This window comes from Charadrius vociferus, unplaced genomic scaffold (assembly GCF_000708025.1).
Source record: "Charadrius vociferus isolate BGI_N301 unplaced genomic scaffold, ASM70802v2 scaffold430, whole genome shotgun sequence".
NCBI classification, from domain to species: domain Eukaryota; kingdom Metazoa; phylum Chordata; class Aves; order Charadriiformes; family Charadriidae; genus Charadrius; species Charadrius vociferus.
Window position 1 is genome coordinate 2,697,391 of NW_009646541.1, and position 14,869 is coordinate 2,712,259.

A 14,869-nucleotide genomic window follows, 5' to 3' on the forward strand; every position below is an offset into this window, starting at 1 on the left:
ATTTATGCACAGACAGCTGCTTAAATCACACGGCTCAATGTCACTTCTTAGGACACGTAAGGCAATGTCGGATCTCCAGAATAATCTCTCTCATCTGTGAGTTACTAAGCAGCAAACGTTATCTAATCAATAACCACATACAAGAACAATACAACTCTCTATATAAACACCGATTACATTTTTATAGACATTGACCATTAGCAAGGCTCTGCGATCAGCAATATTTTTAATAATGTCACATTTTATCAAGATTAATAATATGCTGAACTGATAAAGTCTGCCTAGTTTTGCTTCTCTTAACCCTCGAAAATGTATCAAAGCTTAAAAAAAAAAGCTTTTTGTTACAGACAAGAAAGCTTCTGTTAATAAACACTGGTAGTACTGAATGTTGCTATGAACAGACTGTTTGGCCCTCCTAGCAGACACTATCCTACTCACAGTTGTACAACACGTGCCGCAACTCTTGACAGAATGTCAAGAATGCACTTTCTAAAAAGCAGTATGAAAAGAAACTGAACTGTAAAATAATCCTAGACAACAACGGCAGAAACATTCAGTTCCAGCATCCTTGTCTTGGGCAATGATAAAATAAAATTGTGACTTATGACAGCGCAACAATGAGAATTATTCAACTGCCATAGTGTGGCAGCTACACAGAAGTGCTTAAGGACTACATAGATTTCATTTATATAAATATAGCACTAGTTTTTTGAACAGAAAAACTGTGAGCTTGTCCAGTAAATGTTCCGTAGAATACCCAACCACAAGTTTGTAGCGACTTGGACGCGAACAATCTCAATCTAAACAGAAAGTTTCGTCTTAACTGAAATACAAAACCAGACAAATTTTATAGTATTAAAAATGCATTTCTAAATTAAGCATTTAAAATACAACAAGATTTGTCATATCTATTACTTCTACCTTTGCAAAACATTTTTAATTTGTAGTTTTAAAATAACTACTATAACTAAATCACTTACCTCCTTGCTCTATATCTGAATCTGTAAGATGGGTAAGAGAAAAGCTTGCCATGTTTGCAGGAGAGATAGAGAATCTGGAATAAGGGGATGAATGTGACCAGTTCTGATCCAGAGTCCGGGAAGGTGGAGGTGGAGAGAAATACTTTGATGACTGAAGAGGTGGTTTAGAACTAATAAGACTATTAGCTGCCTTCGATATAAAGGATGGCTCTGGAGCAGAGAAGTCATCATCCCATTCAAAACCCCCACCTTGGGGGGGGGAAAAAAAAAAAAAAAAAAAGAGAATTTACAGTCAGGTAAAGCCATACAGTTTTAAAAGCGAGCCCCTGGAAGACTGTATTAACCCAACCCAAAACTTGCAGCTTTGCTCTTCTAGCCCTGGGGGTCACAAGGATTTGTCGCCCACAGTTCAGTCACCTCTCAAGATGCCCTAGACACACCAATACAAACCCAACCAGTACCACACCACAAGCTTTGGTAACCAGTAACACATCTGCGCCCAACTGAGGTGTATGCTTCGGATGCAAACTGGAAGCCGGTACGGTAGAGTGAATTTACAAATCACGTATAATTTAAATGACATTTCATCAAAAACTACGCATAAAACAGTCTCAGACCCTGCTATGTATAAACATATTCAAATACCTTCTTCATCTGTTGAGCTTTCGGAATTTGTAAATCTGCTTAAGTAACTAAAACTCGAGGAGGGAACAGGAGTGCTGCGAGAGCCTTCGCCGTTCAAGTCCGCTGCACGGTTTCCCAGCGCCTTAGTTGGCATTTCCTAAGGCAAACAAAATCACTTCTTTAGCTCTCCAGTACACACGTCGTCTCCACGCCTATAGATGCAAGCACTCCAAAACCACACTCCCCCGGCCCTGCCGTCACGTCTACTGTGGAACTGAACGGTCTGTAAACTCTTCTGGTTTTACCACACAACAGAGCTTCGAGTTATAGGTTAAGCGTATGCACATACTCCCATTTCTAACGGAAGTGGTACCAAATGCATGCTAAAATGCATGCAGGAAACGACTACTTAAATATTTATGATATGAAAAGGTTTCATTTTCTTCGAACAAAGCTAAAACATCTTCCAATTGAGAACAGTTCCCTTATCAGCCTGACACAGGTAGGGGTTTCTTTTTCTATTTAATAAAGCCTTATCCCATCTCCCAACATTTTTTTTTAATGTTGGGTTGTTGGTTTTTTTGTTTCACCCCTTAATCATGCTCCAGGATAAAACAGACTTTGTATGACTGGTATTTGAAGCCGCCAACATTTTATCAGTTACTGTAATAGTAAGTAAAGAGTTCAACAACAAGAGCAGTTTAAACACAGCTAATTTTTTCCTTCCTCTCCGACAAAAGAATCACTATTCTACAGACTGCCTAAACACAAATATATCACCTATGTTTTCTATTCCAAAACACAACTATCTCGAATATTTATGTACGTCATCATAAGCAACATTTCCAAAGCTTGACAATGTGACTGTTCTTTTAAACTCACTGTACTAGTTTAGTTGCCATAATGTTAAAATACAAGTCCCCTCTGTATCAAGTTACAGAAGTTCAAAATTGATAAAGCAGATAGGGGAACAAAGGTAACCTTGAGTTTTATAGGCATATCAGTATTTCCCTGAACTTGAATCATGTTGGATTAGTAAAAAGTAGCATTACCATCTAAACACTGTTCTCATCCTTGGTTATGGTTTAAGGTAAATTTCCCTTAATGGTAACTAACACAAGATCCAGAGTTAGACTGTAGTTTGGTTTGGGGTTTTTTGTTGGGTTTTTTTTTTTTGTTTGTTTTGTTTTGTTAAGGGATATGTCCTCAAACTCATTAAACAGATAAACTGCTTCTATAAAGTTACAACAGCATTCTGGTAAATTAAATTAATAAAATCTGGTCCATTCAAATTAAATACAGCTTATAAACATCAGAAAGACCTCACTAAAAAACACGTTTCATTCAGTGTGTGCCATCAAGCTCCAAAACCAATGGAGAGTCAGGATCTGGCAACCAACCCTGCCCAAAGCAAAACCCTCCTTCACTTCAAATTAGTGCTGCTGTTCTACCAGCAGCACACAGCCGCACCTAGCCAAGAAAAAGTTTCTTTTTTCTGTGTAAAGAAAAAATAACCCACATCACAAACTAGATCTAGCCCTGCCAAGACAGGAAAGGCGATCTTGTAACGATGTGTCCACAAATATTATTAAGCTATTCTACCGCATCTTGTTTAAAAAACTGGAAACCAACAAAAATATGAATTAGTAATTAAAAAAAGAAAAAAGGGTACCTGATCAAACAAATAGACCGTCACATCATCAAAGAACGTTACAGCCTTTTTCTCATTTTTCCAGTCCTCTTGCTGCCTTTCATTAAGAGGTTTTGGAATTTTCAACAAGCTTCTCAGATGTTTTCCATCATCCTTGTCAGTAAGTATCTCAGGTACTTGATGAACAGTTTCATCTTCACTGTCAGAACTCAGACTGTGCACATGGAAAGTCCTCATGTCATCCTCAGAATCACTGTTTTCATCTTCTTCATCCGCATCATCACCATCTTCTAAGTCAAGCATTCCAGAAACATCGAGCTTGCCGAGGTATTTACCTTCAATATCTGGCTCTTTCAGTTTTTGCCCTTCAGTGTGACAGAAGGGCTTCTCACTGTTACTCAGATCTAAGGCGCTGTGTATGTTATGCACAGACTTCAAGTCTCTGTGTGAAAGAAGTTCTGAAGTATTCGTGCCAACACAAGAGACGGTTTTACGGGAAGCCTCAGACACTTTTATTTCATCCCTTAGGTTACTTTCCACCGACATTTCCAGGGAATTCAGAGTTGCCTCAGCCCACTCATCAGGACACTCCTGCATCCTTACATCCATCTCTCCTATCTCTAAGTTGTGGCTGAGTTCTAGTTTTGCATTTTCATTATCGATATCCTGGTGATTCCGTACATCACACTTCTGCTGTCTCTCTTCAAAACTGTAATCCTCTTCAGTATTATTCTCTCTTCTATTTGAAGAAACAACACACACAGTCTCTCTTGACAGGTTTACAGTCTCTTCTGTTTTTTTATCTGGCTCAGAATCATTATCAGAGAAATAGGCAGAGTCTCTATAAGAGTTTTGATTTCCACCCAGAAAAACCTTAGGGGTTACTTCAAAGTTGCTGTTTGCTGCATCTAAACAAACTGCTGCTTCTGAAACAATTATGACTGGATTAGAAGGTAAAGCACTGACATTGCTTTCGCTAACAACACAGAGAGCGGTATCTACACTCGAGGCATCCTCAACAGTGATATGTGAAGTCCATTCTGGAGATTCCAGGTTCTCCGTTTCATAGCCACTGTCAGCAGGTTTATCAGGGGGCAAAAGTTTCTGAGGACTTTGAGCCTGTAAAGATTCTAAAACCTCATTTACATCTAAAGAATCCAAAGAATCGGGTGTCTCTAAGGCTTCTACAGTCTGTATAGGAGATGGGCTGTCTTCCAAAAGACTATCCTGACTTGTACAATCTGAAGTAGCAACCGAAATTAAGGTCACCTCTTCTGGAACATCCTTACAGTTCTCAAAATGATTTGATGTTTCTTGTTTTTCCTCCAATAAACATTCATCTTTTTTAAAAACAGGAGACGTATCTTGCAAGTTTCTTTTCATATCTTCCTGATCACTACATTTTTCTCTACTACAAGCTATTTCATCAGAATTGAAAAGCATTCCCTGTTTCACTTGTGCATCACACACATCGGTTTCAACAGCGACGCTGTAACATGGATTGTTTCCAACATTATTATTTTTGGCATTAGTGGATAGCTCTTCTTGACAGAGAATATCAATGTTACAAGACATGACTTTGTTGACCTCCACATTTAAAAGTTTTCCCTCATCCTTCAAATAACAAAGATGTGCACGTTTATCACGTGACATATGTGCTCCAGATGGACTAGAGGATGTCTGCACCTCTACAGTAGTCTGAGACTGAGAATTCAGATCTTTATTCATTGTCACTGGGTTGAAATTTTCATCTTTCATGATTCTAAGATTTTCATGGATTAAAGAAAAGACCTCTGCATTTTCAGCCAACACAGGCTCAGGCTCTACAGAGTTTTTATTTGAGGTTTCGGTTTTATTTGAGGTTTCTAATATACTTTTTAGAACATCGTCTGGGTTTTGCCCGAAATCACTGCTGGTTTTGTTAGACAATAACCCTGTTAATAAGTTTTTCTCTTGAAGAAATAAGAAGTTATCAGAAAGTTCTTCTAAAGTTACCAAGTTAGACTGGTTAGAGGTATTTTCACATAAGGAACCTGTTTTGTTTTCAGAAGCCTGACTACAATGCTCCTTCTCAGAAAGGCCTGCTGCCTTTCTAGCATCTGTGTTTGAGTTTAAAACAACTGGTTTAAAGTCTTTAGGAATATCATTTGTTTCAGCAAAACCAAGTATTTTTCCGTTTGTCAATTCTTCTGATCTGTCAATGTCATTAAATATATTCTGGAAAGGACTTTCTGGACTACTAGTCGCAGGCAAAAATTCCTCTTTAGGATCTGTACTGTAGTGGAAGAAGTCCCCATCAGTGCTAGATTCTTCAACATCAAGATCCCTGAGAACCGTGAAATGAGAACTTTTTTCTTGTACAGCTTCTTGATGATCAACTTCTGTAGTTAGTACAACTGATTGGTTATCAAAACTCATGCTGCAGCCACTTCCCTTTTCCTCTAATTGGATATAGTAGTCGTTTCCAACAGAAAGCTTGTGTGCATCGAACACAGGTAACACCCCAGGCACAGCGAGCAGTGCTTCTTGACCACTTCCGTCCTGTGCTCCCGCCCCCTGCTCAGAGAGCGACCTCTCAAAAGCCTCCACTGGAAAGAATATACTCCTGTATGTCATTGCTTCATCAGGATTCACATGACCACATTCATCAAAATGATCATGTTTAGCTGCCTCCCAGATATATTCAAAGCTGAGGCCCTGGCTTGTCTCGGTTACCGTAAGAACTTCCTCCATCTCATGGCCAAGTCTATCTCCCGTGAAGTGATCTAAGATTGGAAATGCAGAATTATTTGTTTCTCTATTTGAGGTGTTTGGTTTAAGAGCATTCCACTGCTGCTCAAAATCGATCTCTGAGTCCCTTTGGCTTTGCATGCGAAGGTAAGTTAGAAGTCTATGCACTTCTTCTGCTGTTGGTCTCTTTTCCGGAGGTAGCCAACAGAACTGCAGAACTTCATACCTATACAAATAAAAAACACGTTTCAGTAAGTTTCACACTGTGAAGTAATTTATAAAATTCAGGTATCTAACAAGCTAAGGAGTAACAATTAGTATCACCGGCAGGAACTGCCATCTATGGCGACTCCTTTTACTTTTATCTAGGGCTTCTGTGCCAGGAGCATGATTCCATGGAGCAATTTCAATACATTTAAGAGAACTGAGTAATGTGAGAAACTTCAGCAGCTTTAAGAATAAATAAGAACATTTAAAGTTTACCATCTATCAGAGTATGGCTGCTCCAGACGTGGCTTGAAGAGTTTCACCTGCTTCTCCTTTATGACATGGGTTAGGACTTCCCTGTCAGAAAACTCTGAGTAAGGCCGAGCAGCATTCTCAAACAGCTCCCATAACGTGACACCTAGGGACCTGAAAGACAGGAGCAAATGACTGTGCTTTAAGAACTATTTTAAAGTTGCTTTTCTAAGAACGGAAGGATTATGCAGAGCATAGCGGGCAGGAAGAAACAAATATCACTCTCCCATTGGTTCTATAGTAACTTCAGAAGCTGTTAACTCATTTTATTTGACAGAACAATAGAGGCCTCAAGAATAAAGTTGCTTGAAGGCAATGACAGTGAAGGCAACACAATACAAGAGGCCTCAAACGACTGAGCTATGGAAGAAACCCCCACATATTAAAAAAGTAGAAGATGCTTTTTTAGAGAAGTAAGATGAATAAACCTTATGGTTAGTCCAACAGTAGGAAAAGCTTTCTTCAGAAATTGCAGCTACGGGTCAAACTGCTAGAAAACTAATCTTTGTTTCAGCTTTCATAAAATTACTTATTTTTAAGCTGCAGTGGTCCGAAGCCAACTCTTTTGCTTAGTGCTGTTTATGTATTGTATACATAAATAATCACATTTTCAGTGATTAGAGTTGATGCTGATCTTTGGGCAACACTTCCTTGCTCAAAATGCAAAGGAACTCACTCTGCATATATTATTGTAGAATAATTTAGATTGGAAAGGGTCTCTGGAAGTCATCTAGTTCAAACCCGTTCAAAGCAGCTCTATACAAAAGGCGCTAAAATTCAAGTTGGAAACCTGAAGACGCCGTCTGCTTGTAGTTTAGATGAACAGTATGATCTGAGGAAGGCTGCTTGAAAGATGCAATCGGGAAAAGGAAATCAGTATTTAGATAATTTCTATCTATCCCACTTGCTTTCTGCAACCATACCTTTAAATCAGCAAATAAAGCCCAGTTTACTATTTAATATCCTTAGAATATAAAAGCAGGAATTTAACTGCAATGTTTTCAGAAATGTTAGCCTAAGCCCCAGTTTCCATTACCCAAATTTCTCAGGACTTGAGAACTGAAGTGGACCTTGGCAATTTCAAAACAGTTCACCTTCAGGACTTTCACCAGCCTTTGTCGATAAGCTCTTTCATAGCAGAGACAAACAGATAATTGCAGCCCTCAAATGCAGCAAGAAGAAAAGAAGCAGCTACTGTTCTACCAATGGAACTTAATTGGGCTCTAGTGGAACCAACTTTTTATGTCATCCACAGCTATTACATTACTGCAAAAATCATTTACTATTTCATTCCTTTATAAACATTTGAAGGCATTTGGCAGATATACAGTAATTGTTTTTATTAGTATAAACACCTGTTCTTCTGCTAAACATTTTTTCTTAATCTAACTGTTCTCGCAACGGATTTCTAAGCATCTTTTCAAAGCAAGATATAGTTTCAGGTTTGTAGAGATTAATCTACTGTACATCTGACGAAATGAAAAAGCAGTGTATCAGGCCAATATTCAATTTAACATAATTATTTACTCATTCGTGTAAAATTTGAAGAATATGTTCACAAATCTCACTGAAATTATTTAAAGCCTACTACATACCATATGTTACTGTATTTATTTTGCTCTGCTGATAGCAGTCTGTCTTGAAAACTTGTTACTAACTCAGGTGCAGTCCATCGGAGAGGAACAAGTTTCTTCTCATCTGTCTCAATATAATCTTCCTAAATTATTGATAAAAAAAACACAAACAGAAAAAGCATGAACTCCACTCATCTCTAGAAAGATCACCTGTTCTGCTACATGAGCTTGCAATGGTTTTGCCACTTATACTTTGAAAGTCCATTATTCAAATAAAGGACAATCTAGTATAAGTTTATAACTTTAAAATACGCTTGTTATAACCTTAGGCTCCAAATCCTTTAAAAAAAGGTGGTATATGACTAGATTAACTTACCTTGTATCTACTGAATCCTATACCATAATCTCCTACTTTGACATTTAAATCGGATGTAAGAAAGCAATTCCGTAAGGCCAAGTCACTGAAAAAGCAAACAAATAAATAATGAGCCCAAACCAAGAAGTCTTCAAATGCAAATGAAGGCAAGCAGGTTAACAGAAGTGACACTTAAGAGTCACACCACAGCTTAAAGTATCAAATGAAAAGTCAACAAAATTTAAAAAATAAAAAAAACAACCCAGAGCTATGCACAGTTATAGGTCACAGTAGCAAGTAGCAGGCGTAACAGATCAGTAATCCGAAACAACCACTGCTAAGGGTTCAGCATCCACGCTAGACACACTTCTGCGATGTTATTCGCACGAGCTGTTCTCCAGTCCCACAGAGCTCAGTCCTACTGAAGGCTGATGAAGCAAGGTAGGGGAAGAAAGGTGTGCTCCGGGAGAGACCTTTCTGATTCTCTGGATGACATTAAACCAGTCCACGCGCTCCGAAAGACCAACTCGCAATGCAAGCCCAGGCACAGCAACTGGGGAGACTAATTTCAAAAGAACAATTTTGATCCAAACTAAGTGTTCTCTTGTTGCTTACATTTTCATTAAGTTTAGAACCTACACAGGCCAACAATCTATCCCGTATCTCACAGGAATACTGCAGACACCGTAGTTGTACAGAACCACTCACCACCAGAAAAAACAACCAACTGACAGGGTCTCTCCTGACAGTACGCGTAGTGGGCAAGATTTGTTTTGTGGCCACAAGGACATGACCGCCCTTAGGGCCTTCCACATTTTCAAGACATAATCAATTCAGAGCCACACAATCGAGCAGAATCTGTGTTCTGGAATCCAAATAAAACTAAATATAGTGACAAGGCAATTGCATTTAAAGATTTTACACAAAAAACTCAGACTATTATGCTGTTCTTTATGAAAGAGTTCAAAATGTAGTCACTTCTCTGCAGTAGTGAAGTACACTCTTAAGCACTCAAACTACCCACGGACCATGTGCTAGTGTGATGTAGGTCCCCCTTTACCTAACAACTTGCATTTTAATTGCCGTGAGCAAAATCTATCAACAACTCAGATCAGGTTTAAGTACTTAACAATTTACAAAATGATACTAAGCAACTAGTAGTATCTTACACCCACAGTTAAGTTCCTCTACGTAACAAAACCAGACATTACACAGGAACTAGAACTACAGATAGTATTTGAAGATGACCATTAGAAAAAGTAATGTATTCCATAAAAGTCCTTTAATAAACAAATCAAAAAGCTCTTGAATATACACAAAAGTTGTTTCCAGTTTCCACCACAAACCAGACCACAAATACTTACAGCCAGCAGTGCTGCAGTAATACTACCAAGAAGCTGTTTAAGAAAACCCATCATGCAAACGCAGAAATTTATGCCAGCCGAATGGAGCTCCATGCTTACTATGGAACAGCAGCTGTGAGAGCAGAGAGCTCTGCCGACTAAGTGCTCAAATACGGGGAGAATTCTACCATTGCTTCTGTGTGGCTTAAAAAAAGCCTCTGAAGTATGAATAGTCTGAAAGCCACACAATTTCCCTACTTCAAACAAAGAAGAAAATGCTTCCCTTTCCAGAGGCATCGAACTACACAGGTCTGAAGCACATTTAACTCTCAAGTACACCCAAAGCTTCCCAATTTGTTTTATACCACTTAAATAAATATCCTGGAAGAGAAGAGAAAACGTTGGCTGCTTGCATTTACCACTAACAACAAAATCACTGATGCTGGAGCTTTACCACTAACTCTGACAGCATCAGGATAGTGTTGCTAGAAGTAAACATTTACAATGAGAATCTTGGAGATCCACAGGATAATTATCAAGTTTAACTGTATTTCACTGAAAAGGTACTGTTAAATTAAATACCTACTGATGCTGCAGCACAAGCAGCAGTGATCACTCGGTTTGAGAGCTACAATCGGTACTACCTTCAAGTAACTTGAAACTGTTAAACAGGTGAAAAGAACAGCTCTGCCCATCAGCCACCAGCCGGGGCCAGGCTTTGGGGGTTCGCAGGGCTTTGCTGTTATTTTAGAGCTGCACCTTTTAAGACTTCAGTCTCCCTTCTCCCTGAACGCACGGTCTCCGCTTTCTCTGAGCGGCAAGATGTGCGTTGATAAGCTCTAGCACAAGTTCCTAACTTGCTGAAAGGGATGATGGTGCACGTGCTGTTTCTACAGCAAAGAACAGACTGACCCAACATAAAACCAAAATAAAAGTAAACTCCCTTGTGATACCCAAGGCTTCATCAGGTAAGCCACGTTTGGCGAGCAAGTACTCTAATATTTTACTCATTACAAGTCCAAGGTTGACGTCCTCCAGGTCCTTAACATCTTTTCACATAAAGCCAAAAAATTTAATTTTGGCATATTTCTGAGCAACTAGTTTCATGAATACATTTTCTTTCCAGCCTTTTACTACTATTGCCATTCTTTCAGTATCGACCACATTAACTTTAATTGAAAATAAAAAAATCTAGCATTTTTCCCCCCTGATTAAAACCAAATTGTTCTCCCATTATTTCTTCCAAATCTGACTACCTTCATTACTGAAGATTAGAAGGTTACACGAATCATAAGTCAGCGAGAGAACATCTGCTTCAGCCAGGTTTTTCATCTAAAGTCAGCTTCTCCCTTACTGCGTTAGCTAGGCAGCATTTTTAGGTTTTTTCCATTTTTAGTAACAAAGGTATCAGATTAGCAAACAGAAGTTCTAAATTGCTATAATCTGTAAAAAATACACAGCAGGTAATATTCATTCTAACATCCCTCCCCCCAGTAAATAAAGCAAATTTAACTTGGCCGAGAACTAATCAAACAGCTACATCTTCCGGGTCGGCTTAGCAGTAGGTGGTGCTCTGTGGGCTGCAAACCTAAAAAGAAGGTGATCAGCTTTCGGGCAGGTGGGAGCTGTAACACCACGCCGCTGCGGCTAGGTGAGCTGCATCTTCATAAGCACCACACCTTCACGGCTTAGGAAATGCAAGTCAGACGGAAGTTCGTTAAAACACAACCTTCAGTACACACAGATTTTAATGAAAAAATCTACATGAATTTTAGAGTGCATAGTAACTAAAAGCAATTTATCGGGAAAGCATACCTATGCACAAAGTTATGTTTATGCATTACAGCAAGTCCAGCAGCAATCTCGCACGCCATCCTCTGCAGCAGCATTATTCGTGAATCTCCTTTAATGTGTTCCTGCTCATTGCAGATGTAAGTTTTTAGGTCTCCCTGTAAAAGAGGTTGAAAACACTTATCAGCATTAAATGCTGGTTGAATCTGAAAAATATTTAATGAAGAACCAGCTAACCACATCACTTATTAGCCACATTTGTGCTTAATAAAAAAATCTCCTCAAATTTCCAGTCTCCATAAGGATTCTTACAGAAGTCATCTAAGGCATATGGTATTGTCCTTTTAAAGGGTTTTAATAAAATCATTTATTAATTAACATTCTAGATCATACCGCCACATAAAACCTAACTGTCATACAATAATGCTTTCCATTGAAAAACAGTTTGACGAGCTTCTATTTTGAAATGAGATGAGTTTTCAAGTGCTCCTAAGCAGCAAAGCGGACTGTCTGGAATTTGCAAAGGGATGGGAGAGACCAGAGAAAGGGTCTCAGGCACCTCCTGCTCACCAGAGCCTTGGATATCAAAAGCATCGTGCTACACCCCACTCCAGGCAAAGAACGGAGAGGATGGCAGCTGAACCCAGGCAATGCTGAGCAACAGACACATAAGCGCTCCATAAATTACTAAAGCATACACCATACGAGGCACTCCATAAATTACTAAAAAGAGAACAGCTTTGAAATAGAGGGAAAATAACTGGAAGTTGTCAAACATTCAGGAAAAACAAGACTATAGTAAGTGAATCCAAGCAAGGGAAGAAAACAAGCTCCTTGTGCCATTAATGTTCCCACTTTCACAACTGGACTTCCAACCTAGCACTCCTATAGTTTTGTTACTTAAAATTTGCAAGTTCAGCAAATTATTTCAGAGAGTACTTTTGTATTGAGACTGCACAACATATAACATCACAACTTGTTTCACCAGCATAGCGTTCTGGGGCGTAACTGTCCGTGCCCACGGTCTGCAAACCTGGGGCCGGGAAGGAGCCCCACCAGCCAGCCAGGTCTGTGCACTGGCGACGGAGCGCTCCGACCGCCAGACGAGACTGAAGATCACTGAACTTCCTCTGGAGCCCGTGTACATTATGGAGCTATAACTGAAGCACCTCATTCCTCTTTAACATGGTTAACTGACGTGACAATTTACAACTCCAGCAGTTCACGCAGCAGATGTCTGTGTGGGGCATGAAATCTAACAGTGGAGTGACAGCTGAGGTGACTCACTGGACAGTCACAAACCTGCGTTATACTTAAAATAAGAAGCAATGGGACAGAGTCTACTTAAAGCAGACAGCACTACGTAAACCAACTTCATTTTCATTTTTTAACACATGAATAGATTCTACAGTACACATGAGCAGCTCTTCTATCTTCACCTGCTTTACGCATACTACTTATGCTGCAAGTAGCTACACCTCCGTGTGAGAAAGCATGCATAACTTCTACTACCCTTTAATGTTGTGGAAGCCCTCACTACATTCTCTGTATCCTGTTTTTAGCTACTAATTAAGTAACATTGATGTATTTGCATCCTAGAGAATTACTTTTTAAAAAAATGTTTCCCAAACAATTCTTCTGACTTACAATTACAGCTTTAGTATCATACTGGCTCAAGTATAGAGGTATAAACATTATATACAAACACAACCCCCTTCTACCTTGCCAGAGCAGATTTATTGGAGTGGAGTTCCAAAGCACTACAAAATGAACCGTGTCCGTAACACGCACAGGTTCCCAGTTGCGGAGCCCAATGAATATAAGCACAAAACACGGAGCTTAACTGACTCTAGGTGGCAGCAAGCGCTTGAAGAAAGGCAAACTCTCCAAAATTGCCATTCATTAAAACAGCAACTGGTACTTGGGGTTTCTCCCAGGTGGATTAAGTTCCTAGGATGCCTGAAACGCACCACGGAATTACTCTTTAATTTTTAAATGCACTAGTAACAGCAGTGCTGTGTAACATCCCTTATTTATTAATAGTTCACGTAGGCACACATTTTTGTAGTAAATACAACTTTTACAAAATCCAGCACCTTGAAATATACTGGTTCTATTTTCTCATTCTATCCTAACTAAGGCTACAATCGGGGGAGGGGGGGTGTGTCAGCATTGCTTTAAAAGGACATTGCTTCTACCAAACTGGGAACCAATGAACACACTCAAGTGCTGGACTGCCATCCAGAGGGACCCGGCCAGGCTGCGAGAGGAGTCCAACAGGAACCTTATGAAACTCCAGAAGGGCAAATACGAAGCCTTGCACCTGGGAAGGAAAAAACCCTTGCGGCAATACAACCTGAGGAGGGACGTGCTGGGCAGCAGCTCTGCAGGAAGGGACCTGGGGAGCTTGGGAGGCAGCAAGCCGAACACCAACCACCCGCGTGCCCAGGATGCATCAACAGGACCATAGCCAGTAGACCAAGGGAAGGGATTATCCCCTTCTACTCAGCACTTGTTAGAGCACATTTAGATCCTACGTCCAGTATTGGCTACCCCAAAACAAGACAAACTGGAACAAGTTCAGTAGAGGGCCACCGAGACAGTCTGGGGGTCAGAGCCCTTCAGCACGAGGAAAGGCTGAGGGACCCGGGCTCATTCAGCCCGGAGAAAGACAGACTTTGGGAGCACCTGACAGCAGCTGCCCAGCACATATGCAGTTACTAGAGACCGAGCCAGGCTCTTCACTGTGCAGCACAGAGGGATGATGAGAGACAAGAGGCATGACTTGAAAGACAAGAGGTTCAGACTGAGTATAAGGAGAACTGTTTTCCAGATGAGGACACTGGAGCTGAAGTGCAGGTTGCCCAGAGAGACTGCGCAGTTGCCACCCTTGGATGTTTTCAGCACCCAGCTGGACAAAGCCCTGAGAAATCTGGTCTGACCTCAGGTTGACACTAAGAGCATGAGGTTGGTGTGGAGACCTCCCGAGCTCCTTGCTAGCCTCAACTATCATATGACGTAGCAATACATCAATACTATTCCTATACTATTTTATGAGCCACAGAATGTCCCTTTATCGGACAGACATTTTAACACAATAAATATCAAAGGTTATACGTATCTGAATGAATACAGTTCTGCAAAATTCACTGCTCAGACACCTGAATACAAAAAGCTCAATGATCATGTTTGAGGAAGGCTCCACTTTCTCTCCAACTTCCTCTGCTGCCTTGCTTCTTCCCTCCTCTCCCGGGACTCCATGAAGAACTAGATTTCGCCTTTCCTCCCATCCTTCCCAGTTC

At 40.1% G+C, this 14,869-nt stretch overlaps 1 protein-coding gene across 1 annotated transcript in view; it reads right to left on the bottom strand.

Moving 5' to 3' along the window:
- The window catches only part of LMTK2 (lemur tyrosine kinase 2), a 31,663-nt gene that overhangs the window by 645 nt on the left and 16,149 nt on the right, over positions 1-14,869 (bottom strand). The window contains exons 8-14 of the mRNA XM_009886232.1: positions 11,592-11,725; positions 8,455-8,539; positions 8,100-8,221; positions 6,469-6,618; positions 3,277-6,211; positions 1,626-1,761; positions 981-1,229 (exon numbers count right to left, since the gene is read on the bottom strand). Of these exons, the coding sequence (XP_009884534.1) occupies positions 981-1,229; positions 1,626-1,761; positions 3,277-6,211; positions 6,469-6,618; positions 8,100-8,221; positions 8,455-8,539; positions 11,592-11,725 (3,811 nt within the window). The remainder of the gene's footprint in view (positions 1-980; positions 1,230-1,625; positions 1,762-3,276; positions 6,212-6,468; positions 6,619-8,099; positions 8,222-8,454; positions 8,540-11,591; positions 11,726-14,869) is intronic.